The sequence below is a fragment of the Silene latifolia genome, chromosome Y (genome assembly GCF_048544455.1).
Source record: "Silene latifolia isolate original U9 population chromosome Y, ASM4854445v1, whole genome shotgun sequence".
Lineage (NCBI taxonomy): Eukaryota > Viridiplantae > Streptophyta > Magnoliopsida > Caryophyllales > Caryophyllaceae > Silene > Silene latifolia.
In genome coordinates this window covers 32,352,730-32,376,272 of record NC_133538.1, presented here as the reverse complement: position 1 = coordinate 32,376,272, position 23,543 = coordinate 32,352,730, and the positions used below count along the sequence as shown (strand labels likewise).

At 39.5% G+C, this 23,543-nt stretch overlaps 1 protein-coding gene across 1 annotated transcript; it reads left to right on the top strand.

Annotated features, from left to right (window-relative positions):
• Positions 1 to 14: 14 nt before the first annotated feature.
• On the top strand, positions 15 to 18,738 carry LOC141626564 (UDP-N-acetylglucosamine transferase subunit ALG14-like). The gene is made up of 7 exons (XM_074440299.1): positions 15 to 93; positions 563 to 678; positions 1,137 to 1,361; positions 1,878 to 2,017; positions 17,516 to 17,653; positions 17,794 to 17,853; positions 18,286 to 18,738. The coding sequence occupies exons 2-7, from the start codon at positions 651 to 653 to the stop codon at positions 18,460 to 18,462; spliced, it is 768 nt and encodes a 255-aa protein (XP_074296400.1). The 5' UTR covers positions 15 to 93; positions 563 to 650; the 3' UTR covers positions 18,463 to 18,738.
• The last annotated feature ends 4,805 nt before the right edge of the window (positions 18,739 to 23,543 follow it).

Below are 23,543 nucleotides of genomic sequence, written 5' to 3'. Positions count from 1 at the left end.
CTGCCAAAAAAAAAAAAAAAAAAAGATCAGCGTTATTCTCTGTCGATTCGCCCCTTCAACCTCTCTAATTCAATCAATCAATCAATCAATCAAGTAAGTATCTCAATCTCATTATCATCAATTGTCTTTACTTTTCCTAATTTATTTTAATTAATCAATATCTTAACTTCGCATTTTAGTTTTAATTACTGTATTTTTTTATAGAGGCTACAATTTGGGAGATGGTTCAACTTGCTGGTTGATCACGAATTGAAAATTTGATCTCCTTGTTAATGAACATGGCTACATAAAGGATCTGGTGTTGATGTTTAATTGGGTTATTAGTTTTATACTAGCAAATTTGGGTTAATTAGAGTGGTATATGAGGTCGAATCTCGATTCGACTCGTAGTTTATGTAGCTATCACATGTTAACAATAGTTACTTTGAAAATCCATCTTGCTCGGAATTGCATTCTGGCATTCCAACGGATTTCAGACTAGTTACGATTTCAGACTAGCATTGGATTTGAGTATGAAACTTATGATTTTTACACTCATATCCACTCTTCCGGAAAAACGCAGGATTTCTATTGCAGAATTTGAGAATTCCAGAATTCCAACATTTCATTTTGACAAAAGTATCAATGGAAGAATAGACGTCTCAAAGCGAATGTGTAAACAACAGATCTTTAGGCCAAGTAAGTAATGTTACAAAAGCATATTCTAAATCCACCTCTTTGAGCAAGTGAGAGAGAAGAATCGATAATTTAATAGCCTCATAAATTCAGGATCAGTGAAACGGACATTGAATCTAATAGTGAGAAAAAAAGGAGAGAGTAAAGATGTGCACAGTGGGGATGTGAATGTGAACAGGGGCTAGTCAGCTAGTAATTTCAGAAAGACGGGTGGAGGTGGGATTTTGTTTGAATGTGATATCTAAATGATCAGAATTTGAGGAATTTGAATCAAATCCAAAACCAAATTCTATGGATTGTCAAACCAAGAATTTGGCCTAGTTATAAATCCAAATGACTGTTTCCTCGAATCAATGGGATAAGCGTCTTATGAAACTTTACTTGAGATTATAGAAGTTGAGTTACTAATTGCTAATCATTTTAGTTTATTGTTTGCTTCATCTTTATCTACATCTTTACAGGTTGTGGGTCAATTGCAATTCGTTATCTAGTGGAAGGATCTAAAAAAATGATTAGTGGAAATGAATGGTTGGCTCCGATGGCAGAATCGAACGGGATTCTAATGTTTGCTTTCACACTTCTCGCGTTGTTTCTAGTGCGGTTATTACACGTCTTTTATAATGCCGGGAAAGCATTGAGATCCACGTGTATGAAACCTCGTAGTACCCTCATTGTTCTGGGTTCTGGTAAGTCTTTGTTCTACCCTTTGTTTTGTAGTTCTTTTCACACATAGTAATGAGATTTGGTCCAAGCTGGTAAGTCATAGACTCATAGTAATGAGGTTTGTTCCAAGCTGAGTTAGTATTTGATGGTGTATAGATCAAAATGCTTTTTAGGAGTCTTTTTGAAACTTTCAAGCTCTCCTTTTGGGTTCTTGATTGAAATATTGGATTTTGGGAATATTATTTTATATTGTCTTCTTTGTTCATAAACCTAAACCTGTAAATCACATGTCATTCAACGGATCGTGGAGTTTGTTGGGCATCTCTCAATTTATGTTGATTTCAGTTGAACATCACTTCGTATCTCCTTATATTGCCAAAGTTTGGAGTCTTTGAGGCATTGAGAAGTAATGTTGTTGCGGTAACTGCTAATAGCCACATAATGTAATCGATGTCTTTTGTTAAGCAGAGCTTTTGAAACTATTAGAATTAATTCAGGAGGAATACATTATTTATTGTCATTGGTTATGATTCGTGTAGGGGGTCACACAGCCGAGATGCTTAATCTCTTGTCTGTGCTGGAAAAGGACAGGTTCATGCCCAGATATTATGTTGCAGCAGCCACTGATAATATGAGCCTACAGAAAGCTCAGACATTTGAGAGCTCATCTAATAATGCGGTATGTTTCCAAATGGCACTCTGTCTGGTTTTTGGAAGTCTTAAGTCAACTTATGTTCGAATTACAGTGAGTTTGTCTTGTGAAAGACCTTTTGGATGCAATATACATACTGAGAAGATATTTTCCCTATCTTATTGTCACTTGGCTAGTTGAGCTTACTTGAAGTTTTCACTTTTTTCCTCCTGGATCTAGGTTATACTCGCTATCATAGAACACTTCAAACATTTGTTTTTTTCTTAGCCTCTTACATCAGTTATAAGGAAGCTAAACTTTTTTCCAGTTAAAATTTTCACTTGCTAATACTTTTATGGTGAAAAGTTTTATCCATGCGTTTTAACTACACTTGCCTGAGAGTCTAAGACTATACTTACTGGAATAAGCTGTTTCCCCTAAATTTGGGATTAAATAATGGCACAAATGCAAAGCAGTCTACAACAAGCAAGACTCACTGAAACACAATTTTCTAACAACGAAACACTCGACACTCAGAACTCCTAACACCGGCCAAAAGGAGACTTGAGGGAATAAAGAAGCCCACCTAGCAGAGTTGATTGCTGGCAAACGCATAATAGATATGCCACCTCGAAAAGGGAAGAACTATAATACCCGACGTTTATAATGTCGTCACTGCATTTGTTTCTCTCAGATGACTGATTTTTGCTTAATTTTTCTCACCTGTAAAAGCTTTTTCCATTCAAGTGAACCAAAGACTCATTATCTTATTCTGGATTATGATCAACTAAAGCAAAATGACCCACTAAATTGACCACAATTGTTTTTGTTGTAAATCAGCAATTCTTGTCGCACTACTCTACTCAATTTTCACTTTGAGACATCCGGAAATAACTTTCTGCTGTGGTGCTACATCTGTGAACATCCAACCCCCTTTGCCCCGTAACTAGTGGGATCCCTGAGGTAGTGGGTTAAAGTTGTCGATGTCTCTTCGCCATAAAGCCATGATACCCTTAAATATTCTTTATTCGTTTTTTGGTCCAACTTCATTGAGAATAAAATTTGGTAAGACAAAAGACTAGGCCGGCCGCTAAATACTAGAATTAACCTACCAAATTAACAATTTATAACCTAAACTTTACTCTACTAACTTTAAACTAAAACAATAGTAAAGTGGAAGTAAAGGGTCGAACCCAAGAGAAGGGATTAAAACTAAAGCTTGAATTAAACTAATGACAATGAACAAAACACAAGACTAGGCACAAACTATGAATATTAACAATGGACAACAATTGAAAACACATAAGAGGAGAATTGGCATGGAGGAAACAAGTCACAAGATGAAAAAGATATGATTTTTCTTATGAAACAAAGTAACAAACACTTGGTATGCAAACAACAATAATATGAGAGGAAACTTGGTATAATCCTACAAGTTCCACCTTTTCTCAAAGTATGACTCTTTTCTCTTTAAATTCATTTACCCAACAACAAACCTCAAGCAAATGATTACCACTATCTAAGCCAATAATGATAATCCTACTTAAACTACGAATTCTAACATTAAACCATGTATGAATTGTAGCCAAGAGCATGAAGAGCAAAACCAAGAGGAAAGTAAATGGAATATCACAAGAGTATGTCCAAGCCAACAAACCCAATGACATATTCAATTTCTACTCACAAAGGTTGATACTTTAAACCAAGATAACAACAATATGAGTTGCTTCAACAAAACATCACATAAGTAAGAAACTTTGCAACATTCAAGCAATAGATGAGTATTATAGAGGCAAGGGTAATTACTTCTCGCAACAAAACATTCATCATGACAATCAAACATAGAAATTGAAATAAATGAAAGAGTAGAGATTAGAGAGTCAATACAATGATAAAGTGTTATAGAATGCAGGAAATAGTCCTATTAACAAAGGATATCTCGAGTTTTCTATACAACTGATCAATTAGAGAGAATTGAGGAAGATTGAGATTGTATTAGAATTGTGTAAAAATGATGAATGATTTACAATAACAAGAAATTAGCTATTTATATTTACTAATCTCTAACTAATTCCAGCTCATAACTAGCTAACTGCCAGCTGTCGCCTAACAACTTTTGGCGCCAAAAACCTGATTCTGTTGAATCTGTTACAAACTGTAACATATCTTCCTCCTTCAAAAGAGACTTGTCCACAAGTCTCAAGTTTCATCAAGATTGAATTAAGGTATTGTTGCTCAAAATTGTCCATACTCCCAAGTAGCATCATGAATAGGGAATCCCGACCAATGGACTAAGTCTTTTGTCTGACACCGATTCTCGCCTTTTCACTACCCTCCTCTCCAGTATTGCTGCAGGTTGTAGATCTTGCTCTGTTGACAACCCTCTCATCCATTCTGGAATATGAATTGCATTAGGCAAGACACCTCTGAATTTTTTGATTTGGGATACATGAAAGACTTTGTGGATTTTAACGGTTTGTGCAAATCCAATTTATATGCAACCTTGCCCACAGTATCCTTGACTTGAAAGGGTCCATAATATTTGGGTGAGAGCTTCTCATTCCCCCTTAGTTGAACTGAACTCTGTCTGTAAGGTTGCAGTTTCAACCATACCCAGTCCCCTATTTGAAACACCCTTTCTGACCTCCCTTTATCTGCCTGCACCTTCATCCTCTCTTTGGGCTTTGGCTATTCTTTGTTTGAGTGCAGTTATCATAGCCTCCCTCCGTTGCATAGTCCTATCCACAGCCTCCACTGATGATTCTCCAGGCAAATATGGCAAATGGATTGGTGGTGGTTGATTGTACACTGCCTCATAGGGAGTTAAATGAGTAGCAGAATGATAAGTGGTATTGTACCACCATTCAGCCAGAGGTAACCACATAAGCCAATCTTTGGGTCTTTCTCCACACATACATCTTAAGTAAGACTCAATGCACCTATTAACTACCTCTGTCTGACCATGAGTCTGAGGGTGATAGGCAGAAGATAGCATCAACTCAGAACCTTGAATCGAAAAAGAGCCCGCCAAAATTGATCGGTAAAGATAACATCTCTATCATCGACTATACTCCTTGGCCATCCATGAAGTTTAAAAACATTATCCAGGTAGGCTTGGGCAACTTCTAGTCTTTGTAAAAGGATGAGTCGGGCCATAAAATGAGCATACTTGCTCATCCTATCAACTACAACAAAGATGACTTCCCTACCTTGGGATTTAGGTAATCCTGTAATAAAATCCATTGATATGTCCAACCAAACCTCAGAAGGGATTGGTAAAGGTTGAAGTAACCCTGGATAGGCTGCATGATCATACTTATTGGCCTGGCGGGTTGTGCAATTCCGACAAAGTAGTCGATATCCTTAGTCATGCCCCTCCAAATAAACAAGGATTTGACCCTTCTAGTAGTGGCATCTCGCTGAATGCCCACTCTGTGGTGCACCATGAAGCCATCTAAGTATTTTCTCCCGATCGATGCATCGGGACCCACCACAATCTTCCCTTTCTTCCTAAGAAGGCCATCAACTAGCGGTAAGCGGGATAGCAAAGCAGGATCTCGCTAGGAGCCGAGTTTTAACTTTGATGTAAAAAAGGATCGACTCATAACTTTCTTGAATTAATTCGAGAGAGATCGATCGAGCTCCGAGATAAGGCTAGGCACATCAATTCACTTCCATTTAACCTAGACAAGGCATCGCATGACTAGGTTTTCTTTTGACTCTATATTGAATCTCATAATCAAATCCCATGAGTTTAGATAACTGAATTGTTGGAAGGGGTTGAAATCTTTTGTTGTAAGAGCCATTTTAAGCTTTTACGATCGTTTTAATCATAAACTTCGACCGGCATGAAGGTATTGTTCCCATTTTTGCACGGCCAAGAAAGACAATTGCCAATAGCTCCTTTTCATATACTGCACAACTTCGCCATTTAGGATCGAGAGTTTTGCTTATGAAAGCCAAGGGATGCCCCTGCTTGCATAAGTACGGCTCAATTCCCCATTAGATGCATCGGTTTCAACTTCAAATGTTATGTTGAAATCGGGAAGAGCTAGGACAGGAGCACTTGTTAATGCGGATTTGAGAGTCCGAAAGGCTTCCCAAAGCATTAGAATTCCATTTAAATTCCCCTTTCCTCAACAATTGTGTCAATGGATAGCTAATATGTGCATATCCCTTGACAAATTTTTTCGTAGTATCCTGCTAACCCTGAGAAAACTCCTTAATTCCTTGACATTCCGAGGCTCGGGCCAATTTGCCCTGACTACTATCTTGGTCGGGTCGGTTTCACTCCCTTTCCACTTATGAAGTGACCCAAATACTCAACTTTAGGAATAGCAAATGCACATTTACTACTCTTGACATATAGCTGGTGTTGTCTCATTAAATCAAACATCGCCTCCAAATGAGACCAATGGTCGGTCGGAGAAGGGCTATAGATGAGTATGTCATCAAAGAAAACCAGGACACACTTCCTTAAAAGTGGTTTAAAAATTGAATTCATCCATTCGAAAAGATGCGGGTGCATTTGTCAAACCAAAGGGCATAACAAGAAATTCATAATGCCCCACATGAGTTTTGAAAGCTGTCTTAAACACATCACCTTCATAAACCCTTAATTGATGGTATCCTGCTCTTAAATCCAGCTTAGTGAACACTTGAGAGCCAGCCAATTCATCAATAAGTTCATCCACAACAGGAATAGGGAACTTATTCTTTACTGTCCTCTTGTTTAATTCCCTATAGTCCACACAAAGTCTCCATGAACCATCCTTTTTCCCTACTAACACCACTGGAGAAGCAAAAGGACTACACTGCCCGAATGATACCTTGTCTAGCATTTCTTGAACCAACTTGTCAATAATATCCTCTGTTTCAATGGATACCTATAAGGCCCGATATTGTTGGTTGAGCCTCGACATTAAGGGAATTCGATGGTCATAGACCCCCTTTGAGGTGGCAAAACAGTAGGTTCTTCAAAAAGGTCAGAATATTGCCTCAACAGCTGCTGCAATTCTATAGGATGGTCATTGTTGTTCTTAATTTCATTAGAACAACAAAGAATATCACCCCTGGTGTTGTTAATCTGCAGAAAACACAATTGGGCAGCAGTGTTCAACATCTTGCAAGATGGCCCTCCTGTAAGAGTTTTGATTTTCTGAGGGGCCAAGCCTCTTAACACATGCTTTCTTTTGTTATAAGAGAACTCCATCTTCAACTGTTTAAAGTCCCAGCTTACAGTCCCTAATGTACTCAACCATTGGATGCCTAGCACCATGTCACACCCCCCTAATGGTATAATGAATACATCAGTGTCAAAGTGGGTGTTCTCAGAATCGCCAAATGTAATTTTCTACTCATGAGTTGACGGGGGAAGCGACTCCCATCCGCCACCGTGAACTTGAGGTTCAATAGTCTCTAATTTACAACCCAATTTGACAGCCATCTCTTGATCCAAGAAGTTATGTGTGCTTCCTGAATCTATCAAAATGTGGATAGGTTTCTTACCCACATACCCTGTTACTCTCATTGTTTGAAATCCAGTACTACCAGATAAAGCATTGACTGATATGCAAGGGTCTGAACCAACCACATCATACCCTGCAACAGGTTCCTCCTCTTCTGGACTGATATCCAAGATTTCCTCCTCCTCACCTCCCACAATTTCTACTGCAAACAACTGAGTACCCTTAAATTTGCAATTATGCTCCCTAGAAAAGGGTTCATTACAGAAATAACACTCCCCTTTCTTCTCGTTTTTCCGCCCTCTCTCGCCGCACTAATGAATCTTGTGGGTCTAGAGTTAGTTGTGGAAGCAAAAGGCTGTGAATTTATAGGATTTGGAGTGGGTAAAATGCCTTTAGAAGGGAACTTAGATTGAAATCTTGGTGGTCCTGAAGGAACAGATGCATTTTGGGGGTAATTTTTAACATGAGTCCTAGTAACAGATAATGATTCCTCCTGCAATCTAGCATATTCAACAAAGAGATGCAAGGGTCCTGGGGTTTAAATGCTCGGACAAATGGTTTAACAGAAGGTTTTAACCCTCCAATGAAACTGTCAAGAAAGTACTGATCTGGTAATAAGGGATTACGCTGCAACATTAACCCTCTCAGATTTTCAAAAGAATCTAAATAATCATCAATTGAAGTAATCTGATGTAATTTGTTAAATTCTTCAACAACATTTCCTGCAATTTCCTCCTTAAAGCGAGCACATAAATCCACAATGAAATCATCCCATTGAACATGTGGTCGAACAACAAGATAACTATTGAACCACATTTCAGCTCTTCCTATCATGTACATACTGGCTAAATCAACTCGTTGAGTATCAGGGATTTTGCACAAGGTAAAGTATTTTAGGCATTTCTTCATCCAAAGTCTAGGGTTTGTACCATCAAAAGAGGGAAATTCAATTTTAGGTGTAAATTTCAGTGAATTTCTCATACCTTGCTGCCCATCAACATCATGATTATTCGGATTAATCTGATCATCATGACCCTTAGTTCTCTCCTGGTCCTTAAGCAACTTCATAATTTCCCCCAAAACAGCTGATTGCTGCTCCAATGATTGCTCCAAAGTTGCAATTCTACCTTCCATGGCCTTTTTACGAGTTCCAGGTGCCAGCTTTCAGAAAATTTGTGAAGGTTTTGTGGTGTTTCAACAATGGCGGAAGCGAACAACAAAGGATCAAGGCTGATACCAATGTTATAGAATGCAGGAAATAGTCCTATTAACAAAGGATATCTCGAGTTTTCTATACAACTGATCAATTAGAGAGAATTGAGGAAGATTGAGATTGTATTAGAATTGTGTAAAAATGATGAATGATTTACAATAACAAGAAATTAGCTATTTATATTTACTAATCTCTAACTAATTCCAGCTCATAACTAGCTAACTGCCAGCTGTCGCCTAACAACTTTTGGCGCCAAAAACCTGATTCTGTTGAATCTGTTACAAACTGTAACATAAAGATGAAAGCTTGAAATGAATTACACCAAGTAGTGGAAGATTTGCCTTTCATAGTCTTCATAAAACCCAAATAACAAAGAACGATTACAACTTTTGTAGAAAAAGTCTTCTAAAATGTTACAAGATTCCAAACCCTAATGATGAGAGTGTATGAGATTATATGAGATTAGATGATGTTCCTGACCTTCTTCAAATCTTGGGTATATATATGGCTTTACGGAAACCTAAAAATATCCTCACTTAAGAAGCCCAAATGCGGATTAGAAAGCCCCGTAAAACAGAGCTTCGCAGGCTGCTCAGGCTGCCCCAAAGTTACTCTTGCCTACGCAATCGGGCGCAGCTGCCCTCCTCGTTTGCGCCTGCTCCTAAGCTCGCATTTGGAATTCTTATTTCCTTGCTTCTTGACCTCTTCAAGTAATCTCAGTTCTTCTCATCTTCACTCTTTACTTCTCCTAGCTAGATATTTGGCCATATGCGAGGTGCTTGCGTCATGTCTTGACTGTGGAAAGGTTCTCCTCGACCCTCGGGTTCCGTGCATCAAAATTAAGTATAAAACCGAGGTAAAATGGACAAATTACCCAATCATAACCAATTATCAATTATTAGGATAAACATACCTAAAGACCCTTATTAAAAGACATGAGGGTGATAAAATCACCCTCTTAGACCGACACAAAACACTACTATCAAACACCACCTCACTTAGACTTTTGCTAGTCCCGAGCAAAACCCGAAATAAGCAATTGTGTAAGTCTACAAGTGAGTGTAGGAGTATTGATCTCTCTTCCCTCGTTACAACCTTCTTATAACTCCCTCTCAATAGATCCACCGATTACAATAAGAAAATCTAGACTCAAAAGTTGACACACACTCTTCTCTCTCTCGCCCTCCTTATATCATCCCTCTAAACGAGACACAACACACCTCCAACTTCGACTCATCAACTTCACAACCACCCTACTTATCACTCCATAGCAAAGATGGTCACTTTTGCCTTATCCCAAGGCAATAGCAAAGTGACCTACACAATCCTCCAAATCATTCATACTCCCCTTATACCACCCCCTTATCACTCCAAGCAATGCAAGTTATGCTACTAAGTTGGCCAAACACCAATAAAGATCAACAACCTAGTAGCCAACATGAAAAACCACCAATTTGAAGCAATTTTCTTTGACTCAAAAAGAAATTAAATCCTAAATCTAGCCTCCTTCCTAAATCCTCTTTATTTCTCCCTTCTTATACCTCCATCTTTTTGGTGTTGCATTTTTCAATTTTTTTGTTTGAAAATCCCTCATTTTGCCTAAGGTGCCCTTTCGGGTTTTCACTTTAGCTTTCCTTTCCTCTCATGGTGGTTCGCAATTCGTTTCTTCATTTTACCCGGAATGCCCTTTCGGGTTTTCAATCCGTCCTCGACCACCTTCCCAATCTTGCCTTAGGTGCCCACCCTTGTCGGTTTTCACCTAGCCGGGATTTTCAATTATTATTATTATTTTTTTTTTTTTTTTTTTGAAACTTGCATTGAAAAGAAACACTTGTACATAATTTACAATCAACTCACTCCCCCACACTTAAATCACACATTGTCCTCAATGTGGAGGAGTGCCAAACTTCTTCAAAAATTGTTGTTGGAGGGACCCGAGCCTTCACCTTGCTCATATGCCCCTCGGTTTCCTCTTCTTCTTTCTCTTCTCTCTTTCTTTCTTTGCCCTCTCATAGGCTTCATTCACTTCTTGTTCATTTATGTGGGTTGGTATTGGGGTTCATTTTGATGTAGGGACATGTCAAAAAGGCCTCGAATAAGGCCAAAGGAATCCTCTTGTGCTCGGGCGTCGTGGTAGGAATTTTCAATGTATTGGTGGTGCCTTTCATTTTGCACCCCAAATTGTCGACTTGCTTGTTCCCTCCACTCATTTTGAGCTTGCCAGAGTTGCCACATAGCTTGGTTATCCGCCCAAAGCTTGGCTTGTTGTTGTTGCCAAGTGAAAGACTCCTCTTGCCTTACTATCCCCTCTAGCATTCGCATTTGGGCCAATTCGGCCTCATCCCCCAACCTCTTGTGCTCCTTAAAGGCATTTTGAAATTGTTCCAAGCTCTCCAACCTTGGCCCATATTGTTGTTGCCAAGTATGGGAGCTCTCAACCCTCCCACTAATTGTTTCCAACGTCCCCCGGGTATCCTCACAATATTGAAACATTTGTTGTTGCCAAGGTACCATGGTGGGATTTGATGAACAAGGGGTAAGCAATCTTGGAAAAGTCTTTAATAAATCTTCGCTAAAAGCCCGCGTGTCCCAAGAACGACCTCACGTCTCGAGTATTAGATGGATACGACAAGGTTTTAATCACATCCACCTTAGCCGTATCCACCTCAATCCCTCTTCGCGACACTATATGTCCTAACACGATCCCGCTACTCACCATTAAGTGACACTTTTCAGAATTTAAAATGAGGTGAGAGTAGGGATGGCAATGGGTAGGGTATGGGTAGGGTCCACCCGGACCCGGACCCGAGATTTTCCCTTTGGACCCGTACCCGACCTAGACCCGCAAGGGTCTTAAATTTGAGGACCCATATCCGGACCCTATGGGTAAGGGTAGGGTCTGGGTCTACTCGCGGGTCCGAGTTTCAGACACTTTAGTAACAAGATTAACAGCTATGGGGTCTATAATATTAAAAAAATAAATTCATACTACTTTAACATTATGAGTTTATTAATCTGCCGTTAATGGTGGTTGTCGGTCGCCGCCTATTAGAGAGGTGGTTGTCAGTCGCGTATCAGAGTCGCGTATCAGTGCTGTGGTGGTGGTTTTCTTGTGTTTGTGGTGGAGTGGTGGTATTGCCAGAAGAGTTTGGTTGGGTTTTATCACTTTATGGGATGAGGGAAGAGAAAAAGACTTTAGTTGGGTTTCTACAGTCTGCTAGTATGAATTCAGAAAAGTTGTGATTTTGATTTTTTTTTCTTTAATAAAGGGTCTAAGGGTCGGGTATGGGTCTCATAACTTAGACCCGGACCCGGACCCGAAATATTTTCTTAAGACCCATACCCGACCCATACCCATTGGGTCTGAAAAAATGAGACCCATACCCGACCCATTAGGGTCCGACCCTCAGGGTCTGGGTCGGGTCCCCGACCCACTGCCATCCCTAGGTGAGAGTCTCTGCACCGTGATAGGACCATAGCAAGGTGGTCTAGACACGAATCAAATGAGTCCCCATGGATGGTGAAGTCATCCATGAAGACTTCCAAGATACGCTCCACATAGTCCGAAAACATGCTCATCATGCACCGTTGGAATGTGCCGGGGGCATTGCACAATCCAAAGGGCATGCGGCGGTAAGCATAAGTACTAAAAGGGCAAGTAAATGTTGTTTTGGATTGATCCTCCGGGTTTATGGGGATTTGAAAATACCCGGAGTACCCGTCCAAAAAACAATAGAATTTTTTTCCCCCTAGCCTCTCTAGCATTTGATCTAGAAAGGGCAAGGGGAAGTGATCTTTAAATGTCACGGCATTTAGGCGGCGATAATCGATGCAAACTCTCCACCCGGTTTGAATTCGAGTGGGAATTAAAGCTCCTTCTTTGCCTTCGATTACCGTTACCCCACCCTTTTTCGGTACACAGTGAGTAGGGCTTACCCATTGAGAATCGCTAATGGGATAGATGATTCCCATTTGGAGTAGCTTGATTATCTCTTCTTTCACTACTTCCATCATTGGCGGGTTCAATCTCCTTTGTGGTTGCCTAACCGGCTTTGCTTCTCCCTCCAACCGGATCTTGTGCATGCATACACTTGGGCTTATCCCCTTAAGATCCGCAATGCTCCACCCAAAAACTCCCTTGTATTTTTGCAATACGTCCACCAATCTCTTCTCTTGGTCACCCTCAAGTTGGTTTGAGATTATGAGGGGTAGGGTGTTGTTTTCCCCAAGAAAAATATACTTCAAGTGGTCGGGAAGTGGTTTTAGATTGGGTGTGGGTGGTTTTATAATGGAGGGGAGCAGTCTTTCAAGGGAGGCCTCTAGGGGAAGGAATTTGGATTGGTAATCATAAGGAGAAGAAGAAAAACAAGCCTCCACGGAGCTGGAAGCTGCACAGGCTGCGCTAGCGCTAGTGAGTTGAGTTGCGCAGGCGCTGCGCTCTGTGGTTGCGTGCGGAGGCTGCGCACTTGCTCGGCATTTGCTCCTCAATTTCTTTTATTTCTTCTTCCTCCTTAGCTTCCTCTAATGGTTCTTCTTCCTCCAATGCTTCTATAATGCTTCTATACTTTCCTGCACATCATGAGACAACAAAAACCGCAAACCTTCCTTCTCGACATTGTTAGTGAGGGCCACTTCAAGTGGGTCCCTATGACACAATTTGTAAGCTCGATTTGCCAATGGTTCAATTACATCAAGAAAGTAACAAAAGCTCAAATCATCGGTCTTTTTCATTGCCTCATACACATTGTACCTCACGATTTTTCCTTCAAATTCCATGGTTAAATTTCCATCGTACATGTCAAGCTTTGTTTTAGAGGTTCTCATGAAAGGTCTCCCTAGCAAAAGGGGTGTAGCCTTAGAGTCCGGTTCCATGTCTAAAACATAAAAGTCAGTCGGAAACATGAACTTGTCAACCTCTACTAGCACATCTTCTACGAGGCCTTTGGGGTGAATCGTAGAACGGTCCGCTAATTGGATCACAACATTGGTCTTAGACAAGAGAGGCAATTCTAAGGTCTCATAAACGGAGTAAGGCATAACATTTATAGAAGACCCCGAGTCTAGCATAGCTCTAACAAAAGTTTTGCCTCCAATTGACCGAATCATCACACTTTTTAGGAAGATTTCGTTTGAAAATTGCCGAGACATGCCTACTGCCTACTAACCGTGACTCTTTCAATTCCTTTCCTTGGCTTCCGTTTAGGGTTGCAAAGTTCTTTGAGAAACATATCTAGGGACGGATTTAATGATAGTAAAAAGAGGGATGTTGACCTCACATTTCTTAAAAGTTTCATAAAGGTCGGAGTCTTTATCAAACTTCTACTTCTTGGGATTTGTGAGGGCACTAGGAAATGGTACCTCCGGTTTAACATACTCTCTTTCGATCTCCTCAATTTGATCTTTGGTGTTGGTGCTTTCTTTCTTTCCTTTGTCCTTGCTCAAAGGATTCACCTCTTCTTCCCCATTAGCCCTTGAGGGTGTCCCTTTCTCTTTTTCGATCACAAGCTCTTTTTCAATTTGCTCTTCAATGTTAATGACCCTTTCATGTGACTTTGCTTTTCTCTTCTTCTTTGGAGGAGATTCTAGAGTTCTCCCCTTCCTCAATGTCATTGCACTAGCATTTTCCTTTGGAGGGAATGTTGTAGATAGGATTGAGTTGGAGTTCCTTTGATTGTTCTTGGCCATTTCTTGTGCAAGTTGGCCAAGTTGGATCTCAAGATTCTTCACCCTTGCATCACTTGAGATTTTATCCGCATCCATCTTGTCAAACCTCTTGATTGTCTCGGTTTGCCCTTTCATAAGCATCTTTAACATCTCCTTGGTAGATAAATTTTCATCTCCTTGAGAGGAGGAGCCTCTCCCTTGAAAATTTTTGTGGTTACCTTGGTTACCAAATTGGAAGGATCCTCCTTTTGCTTGTTGAAGATTGTTGTTTCTTTGATAATTTGTGCTTTGACCTTGTGAGTTGGAGTTCCTCGAGTGATTGAATTGGCCATTTTGAAAGCTTCTTGAGGTATCCCCTCCCCAAGAAAGGTTGGGGTTGTCTCTTGACCCAATGTTGTAAGTATTGCCGCTCGGATCATACTTGTAATACCCTCTCCTATTGGGGTTCCTAGAGTTATATTGACCATGCATCATGGCACTCACATTCTCCTTGCTTATCCCTTGTTCTTCCATGATGGGGCAAGTCTCCATTGGGTGTGGACCTTGACAATAGTTGCACTCCAAGTTAGACCCTTGTGCTCCTCCTTGATTGTTTCCCACTAGTTGAGATACCATTCTTGTAAGCTCATCCACGGTTTTCTCAAGCTTGTTGTTGGAAGAAGAAGGTGTCTCAATGGAGTTAATAGTCTTGGATCCCCGGCTTCTTCCATAGTTTCATGTGCTAGCGGCCAACCTTTCTATGATCTCATTTGCCTCCGCCACGGAATAGTTGTCAACCCCACCACCCGTAGCGGAATTTACCATGATTTGATATTGTTGGGTAAGACCATCACAAACACCACTAAGACCATGGTAGGGACATTGAGCAACCAATTTCTTGAATATCTCCCAATAACTCATACAAGCTCTCACTTGCATCTTGCATCTTGCTCCGGAGAAGTGATGACTTTCTTTGCATGGTTATGTCTTGAGTCGGGGTAGTATTTCTCAAGAAAAGCCGCTTTCATGTCCTTCCAAGTACGGATTGTACTCGGTTGAAGGTAAAACAACCAATCTTTTACCGCATCTTGTAGTGAAAATGGGAAGGCTCTCAACTTAAATTGATCCTCCGTGACACCATTGGGAATTGCCCCTTCACACATCATATGAAATTCGGAAAGATGGCGATTTGGGTCATCTCCCGCATGTCCATGGAACTTTGGAAGGTTGTGGATGAAGTAGCCTTTTAATTCAAAATTTGCATTAGCCCCCATGGGTGGGTAGGCTATGCAAAGAGGTTGGGTGTCATAATTCCTTGCCCGGAGCTCCCTAATGTTCTAGTATCATTCACCATTTGTGGGTATTCTACTTCTATTAGATCAACCGAGAGGGGTTCGAAGTTTTCTTCTTCAACTTGTCCTCCCCTTGGAGGTCGTTGATACCAAGGGTTGGTGAATAACCAAGAATATGCTCCAAAAGCGTCTTCTTCAATGGGAGTGAACTCACCACCTTGTTGGGAACTAGGCATAAACCTTTACACAAACAAAATGGATTAGAACTACCACTTACTTCTAACAACAAGAATGATATAAAAACAATTAAACATAAATTCAAAACTCAAGCTTTAAGCTATGTTGCCCTTCCCCGGCAACGGCGTCAAAATTTGGTAAGACAAAAGACTAGGTCGCTAAATACTAGAATTAACCTACCAAATTAACAATTTATAACCTAAACTTTACTCTACTAACTTTAAACTAAAACAATAGTAAAGTGGAAGTAAAGGGTCGAACCCAAGAGAAGGGATTAAAACTAAAGCTTGAATTAAACTAATGACAATGAATGAACAAAACACAAGACTAGGCACAAACTATGAATATTAACAATGGACAACAATTGAAAACACATAAGAGGAGAATTGACATGGAGGAAACAAGTCACAAGATGAAAAAGATATGATTTTTCTTATGAAACAAAGTAACAAACACTTGGTATGCAAACAACAATAATATGAGAGGAAACTTGGTATAATCCTACAAGTTCCACCTTTTCTCTCTAAATTCATTTACCCAACAACAAACCTCAAGCAAATGATTACCACTATCTAAGCCAATAATGATAATCCTACTTAAACTACGAATTCTAACATTAAACCATGTATGAATTGTAGCCAAGAGCATGAAGAACAAAACCAAGAGGAAAGTAAATGGAATATCACAAGAGTATGTCTAAGCCAACAAACCCAGTGACATATTCAATTTATACTCACAAAGGTTGATACTTTAAACCAAGATAACAACAATATGAGTTGCTTCAACAAAACATCACAAAAGTAAGAAACTTTGCAACATTCAAGCAATAGATGAGTGTTATAAAGGCAAGGGTAATTACTTCTCACAACAAAACATTCATCATGACAATCAAACATAGAAATTGAAATAAATGAAAGAGTAGAGATTAGAGAGTCAATACAATGATAAAGATGAAAGCTTGAAATGGATTACACCAAGTAGTGGAAGATTTGCCTTTCATAGTCTTCATAAAACCCAAATAACAAAGAAAGATTACAACTTTTGTAGAAAAAGTCTTCTAAAATGTTACAAGATTCCAAACCCTAAATGATGAGAGTGTATGAGATTATATGATATTAGATGATGTTCCTGAGGTCTTCAAATCTTAGGTATATATATGGCTTCACGGAAACCTAAAAATATCCTCACTTAAGAAGCCCAAATGCGGATTAGAAAGCCCCGTAAAACAGAGTTGCACAGGCTGCGCCAAAGTTACTCTTGCCTGCGCAATCGGGCGCAGCTGCGCTCCTCGTTTGCGCAGGCTGCGCCTAAGCTTGCATTTGTAATTCTTAATTCCTTGCTTCTTGACCTCTTCAAGTGATCTCAATTCTTCTCATCTTCACTCTTTACTTCTCCTAGCTAGATATTTGGTCATATGCGAGGTGCTTGCGCCATGTCTTGACCGTGGAAAGGTTCTCCTCGACCCTCGGGTTCCGTGCATCAAAATCAAGTATAAAACCGAGGTAAAATGGACAAGTTACCTAATCATAACCAATTATCAATTATTAGGATAAACATCCCTAAAGACCCATATTAAAAGACATGAGGGTGATGAAATCACCCTCTTAGACCGACACAAAACACTACTATCAAAATTTCTTGATTTCCTTGGTTCATTGTCATTAGACTTCTATGTATTCTGGTTTTGGTGCAGATGGAAATTAGTAATGCACAATATATGCAAATTTATCGAAGTCGAGAAGTTGGACAGTCGTACATAACGTCTGTTCTTACAACGTTGATTGCGATAGTTCATGCAGTGTGGCTGATGATTAAAATCAGACCTCAAGTGGTATTGGTTCTCTTTCCTTTCTTTTGGCCTATCGATCAAAACAAGATGTGACAAAGGAAGTGACATCGCATAATTCTGCAATTACCAAAAAGATTAGGTTCACGATGAGTTTTCTTAATGTTATATTCCACTACTTGCAGGTCCTCTGCAACGGCCCTGGGACTTGCATTCCCTTATGCGGAATTGCCTTCATCTTTAAGGTCAGTTACCTATCAACTGTATTACTCTGCCTCTTCACATTAGCTTGCATACACGTGTCGAACACTTGATACTCAACAGTCGATACTCAGGTAAGATTATGAGTATGACATATCAACACTCTTAAAGGCAGATAATATTAGAAAATTTTACGCATATGCGTGTCTTATCCTTCCAACTAGACCTGGATTAAGTGTGTTTGGGTTGGGTCATTTTAGGCTGGATCATTTAGGTATGTTTCAGTTATGTTATTATTCAGTCATTTCATGGGTGGGTCAATTCGGTTGATCAATTTTGCCAAATCTACTTTCAACAAAGTCCGAGTAATATAGTCTTTTAGCTCTTTATTAAAATGTGACTTAGCCTATTGCATTGATGTATTTGATGCTAAATGTTAACGACTCATTGGGGTAAAACTATAATTGCCTGTGCAGGTATTAGGGATAAGATGGTCATCGATCTTTTATGTGGAGAGCATAGCAAGAGTAAAACGGCTTTCTTTTAGTGGGTTGCTGCTTTACAAACCAAGGATAGCGGATCAAGTTTACGTACAATGGCCTCAACTTCAAAGGATGTATCCTAGATCCATCTATGTTGGTTGTCTGATGTAAATAGCATGTAATAGCTGGTTTGGTTTGATGTTGCTGCAAGCCTTACCAGGAGTAGATCGACGAGGTTTTCCGATTATACAAATTACAAATGTAGTTATAGAACTGATCCTGTTCAAGGTCGGTCCTAATTGGCAAGTATACTAAAGCAACATTTCTCCAAAAAAATTTTGTACCAAAAAACGCATTTACCACCAATTGTGTAGAAATTACCTTTTTTTGGTGTAAAGGGAGCTACAAGAGCATTTCTTTCTATGCAGACAGGATTTAAACCCATTCTAATAACCTGCGTCATTTTAAAACGTTATCTCCGTTTTAAAATTATTAAGATGGCGAGTTGCTTTTAATACTGCCATCTATGTTTGTTCCATATCCCACAACCCTTCCTTTCCTCATCCTAAAAAAAAAAAAAAAAAACAATCCTCACCTACTTCACTCTCACCCTCACCCTCTCCTACCTCCCTATCCCCCTCCCACCACCCTGACTCCTTCGTTGAATCTCAACCGTTTACAATCTCCTCATGTGTTTTATGACTTCCTAAGCAATACAAATTCCTACATGCATGGCTCCTTAGTACCACGATAGAAATTGGGCTCACGTTGTGGATTAATCAAGCACGTAGGTGTCGATGAGTAGTAATAAGATCTAGAATACAAAGAGGAAGAAGAGAACTGGAGGAAAATGAACTCCGGTGTGTCGAATTATGTAGACCCGATGTCTCTATTTACAACAAAATAGGGAAGAAACGGGCAAAAACATGCAACAACAATGACTACACCACTTAGAAAAAAAAAACAATGACTACACCACTTAGAAGTGGCGCTCTTAGAAGTGACACACCACTCTCTGCGCCCCTCTCTAAGTGGCGCATAAATCAGTAAATTACTAAGTTACTTTGTTTGTAGTTTTCTTTGACACAAGAAAGCGCGTAGATGCGGATTATGTGGAGAAGAGATAGACTTTTTATCTTATTAGTTATAGTTCGGGTATATGACTCGTACTCTAAGACTAACAAAAATATCTTTTACGAATTCCAGAATATTCCGTCTTGGAACGAGACGGGATACTGAAAGTGGAGACGATTTTTGAACTGGATTACGATTTGACTCTAATTACTGTAAAAAAAACAACCGTATTGGCACGTAGATGACGACTTAGGGGTTGACAAAAGTGTTCGAGCCACCTTTTATTAACCGACCTACGACACGCCATAAATCGCGAAATAAGTTAAACATGTCGTCCAATCAATTAACGGGTGGCTTTTGAGAGGTCGAGCCACAAATATCACCAGTTATCACCGTCTCACCACCACCGCCACCACCACCACCACCGTCGCAATACCATTGTTGCAAACAGTTGAGCTCCTACAAAGGTTGGATCTCGAAGGGCTTTGATAATGTTATTAAGTATTTTTTATAATTATAGTCGATTGATCAGAACGAAGGTGCAGTTAAAGATAGAGGTCCAAATTTTTGGGATACGGATATTGTTGGAGTTTTTGGTACAAATAATATAAAATGTAAAGACACAATATTTTGTTATTGGATTAACCCACAATCCAACTTGTATTATTATTCTTAAACCTTAACAATAATACAATCAATTCTCCAACACTTAGCTACTAGCTAAGATTTTCAACTATGCTTAAGTCGGGATATTAAGCAAACACTCTCACACTTTATCCAACATGACTATTGACCTTTATATATAGGTTTTAAGTCCTAACTTATCTAGTAACATTAAGACTCATTAACATCATCCTAAATCTAACTTCTTATATTTACTCTTATTTACATGGAAAATGAGATGGCGCCACCCAGTGACGCTCAATTTGAGCGCCACCGGGGTTATTTTTGTAAATTTATTAGTTATTTTGCTTTCCCTCCTTTTAAATTTGAAATTCAAACTAAATAGTAATAAAGGGTAGTTTAGAAATTTGACATTATTAAATAATTGTAACAATAATGATAATTATAATTATAAGAAAAATCCCATAAATATAGGTGCTTTGAGTGGAACAAATTTTCTTATCATTGACCAAGATTTGTTATTAGTATAAATAATTCCAGATTCCAAATAGAAACCAACTCAAGGCTTTGGTAGGTTGGTTTCTTTGTCTAATGGTGGGTAAGGAACAATAGGTCTTGGTATAGACGGGTGGAGCGAACAGACGGGTAAAGACCTCTAATAAAATGGGTAGGGAGATAAGGTGGGGCACCCCCCATATGCTTCCCACTTTATGGTAAATGGGTATTTTGTGAGGGAAAATGGTATCCGTCTATACATATAGACGGATAGTGTCCGTCTATAATGAGAATTTGTGGGTAAGGAATTCTTTGGTTCGAGCCTGCATAACTACGTTTTTTTTTATTTTTTTTTTAAATTTGTTTTAGTTTGAATTTGAATATAAATACATTTTTTTTAAAAAAAAAAATTGTTTTAGTTTGAATATAAATGTCTATTTGCGTATTTAAGTGGTTGAAACAAACATTTCTATGGACCATGTTATATTATAAATTAAGATGATAAAATTGGTAAAGTATAATCTATCTTGTATTCTTGTGCTCCCTTTATGTCGAGGATTTGTTTACGTTTTTTATTCTTTGCAAGTGGTATTTAAATAAGGAAGGTGAATTATGTTAAGCTTAACTAAATTGAATTGAACCAAACTAAATAAGTTTAATTAAATTAAATTAAGTTGTACATAACTTGAGTACGAAACTTAGAAACCGAGTCCAACATAAGATGATTTAAAATGAATGAAGGGCGACGGAATTTAATTAATTAACAAGTCGAAGTGAGACACGTCGGGTTGAGTAGCTAAACGTCAAAATAAGTAAATGATGGTCAATGAGGGTAACACGTAGACCTGGCAAACGGGTCAATCGAGTCGAGTTCGGGCCGGGTTAATTTCTTATAGGGTCGTTTCGCGTTTGTAGACTTCAGGTCGGGTTATTTTCGGGTCAATTGTTATTATCAAGTTATTTGTGGACATATAATAATCACTTTACAACAATAACATTATTCGGGCCGGGCCAGTTCAAGTTAGGGTCAAGTTCGGGTTAGAGTTCGAGTGTCGGTTAGGGTTCAGGTCGGGTCATTCGAATCGGGTCAATTTTGCCAAATTTAGTAACACACTTGGTTAACATCGTTTTAAGACCTTGAACGAATGAGAGTGTTACATCGTGGTATCAAAGAGACTATTTTCACGATTGTCACGATTTTATTTCTTATTATTGAATTGTTACTACTATTTGATGATGACATTTCATAGAAAGATAAAACCAAGATATTACAAGTTCTAAATCACATCATCTTATGTTAGACTGATTTAGCATTGATTTATGATTCAAAATTAGAAGATCATTGATTCATAGGTGTTGTGTGTATCTGAATGTCGAACCCACAAATGCAATTTCATCAAAGAAGTAGCTGAATGGTGGAAATATGCAATTCATGTGTCATGTATTGGGTTGAACTTTAGATAATTTGGTTAAGAGTTTGATTGTTGAATAACTATTAGTGAAAATTGTCAATAACCACCTAGTATTTATCGTATTTTACAACGTACCACCCTGTATTCGGTTTATTACAAGTTACCATCTACATTAAAACGTATATATCCGATCTACCACCGTATTTCATTCCCGATCAACATTTTACTTAAATCCCGACTAATAAACTATAAAATGACTAAAACACCCTTAGTTTGATTCCCTCAAAGACATACTACTAGTCTACTACAGTACTACCTACACAAAATACATCATCATCATCATCAATTATTCAATCTATCAAATTTCCAGAATGTCCACCTGTAACACCCCGATATTCAGAGGAGCCTTAGCTAGGCCTTCCCTAGCATATAAGGGCGTTACCATCTCGGTTGCCCGAGGTAAGTAAATATCAAATGTCAATAAAAGAACTATTAAGTTGGATTACAAGTGATTTAAACCAAAATACAACATAAAGGTACAACTCCAAGACTACTCGTTATGACCACCGTATCTCGTGAAGACTCATCCCTGCCCGGACCTCAGCTATCAACGACACCAACACCTGCCAAGACCGGCTGCTCACCATAAGGGATCACGGCAGACACATAACAAACAAACAACCACACAAGGTCAGTACCGAGACAAGATAAGACAATAACAACCACAAACAACAATACAACCAATGACACTAGCCTCTACCACAACCTCGACAATCCAACCGAACCTGTCACTGGCTGTCCACTGGACCAGCCCTGCCAGTGGGGGACCGCAGCCGTTCCCACCTAAGCCCCGCTCATCGTACGAGCGATAACCCTGTATCATTAATGTGCACATCCCCTTTCGTGGCGGGTTCCACGAAGGGCGAAACTAGGGCGTGAAGTCACTCCCGCAAGCGACCCCACTCAGCCGAGAACGCATCTCGAGAACCATCACAACGATCACAAACACAATCACAACACAACACAATTACTATGTCAAACAACCACAATACTATCACAACGACCGACACACTAGACGATCTACAGCTACTGAGTAGGCGAACCTACCTTTACGCATCCGCAACCAATCCATGCCGACAAACAAAGTATCCAGCGCACAAGCAAAGCCTATTAGCACCACACAAACATCCATTACAACAGGCAAACCCTAACTAACGAGACAAAGGCACGGACGATGATTGTGACATACCTATTAGGGAGAGACAAGGTCAAAAGACCGCTACCCGACTCAAAGGACGCTCTTCTAAGGCACAAGGATCTTCACAAGGGCTTTCATGGAGTTTTGAGGTGAAGGGAAGGGAAGGAGGCGGCTGAAGGATAGGAGGAAAGTAATGAAAGTGATTTGCGGATTTAACAAAACGCGATATAAAACCCCCGCTGAAAACCAGGCACTCGATCGAGTACCCAACATACTCGATCGAGTAACCCCCTACTCGATCGAGTGCCCTAGCTACTCGATCGAGTAGCCTCTACTCTATCGAGTACCACTCTTAAAGCGCACCCCAAGATGGTTTGGCATACTTCCCTAAGGTTACTCCCGCCCCCAAGGATAGTCAACGCTGGTCAAAGGGGTCCCTAAAAGGGCGG

Bases quoted from the DNA above. Each gene is read 5' to 3' on its own strand.
- LOC141626564 (XM_074440299.1), top strand. From the start codon at position 651: ATGTGTAAACAACAGATCTTTAGGCCAA. The intron at 1,362-1,877 runs GTAAGTCTTTGT...TGATTCGTGTAG, and splicing joins CCTCATTGTTCTGGGTTCTG to GGGGTCACACAGCCGAGATG. The intron at 17,654-17,793 runs GTATTGGTTCTC...CACTACTTGCAG, and splicing joins TTAAAATCAGACCTCAAGTG to GTCCTCTGCAACGGCCCTGG.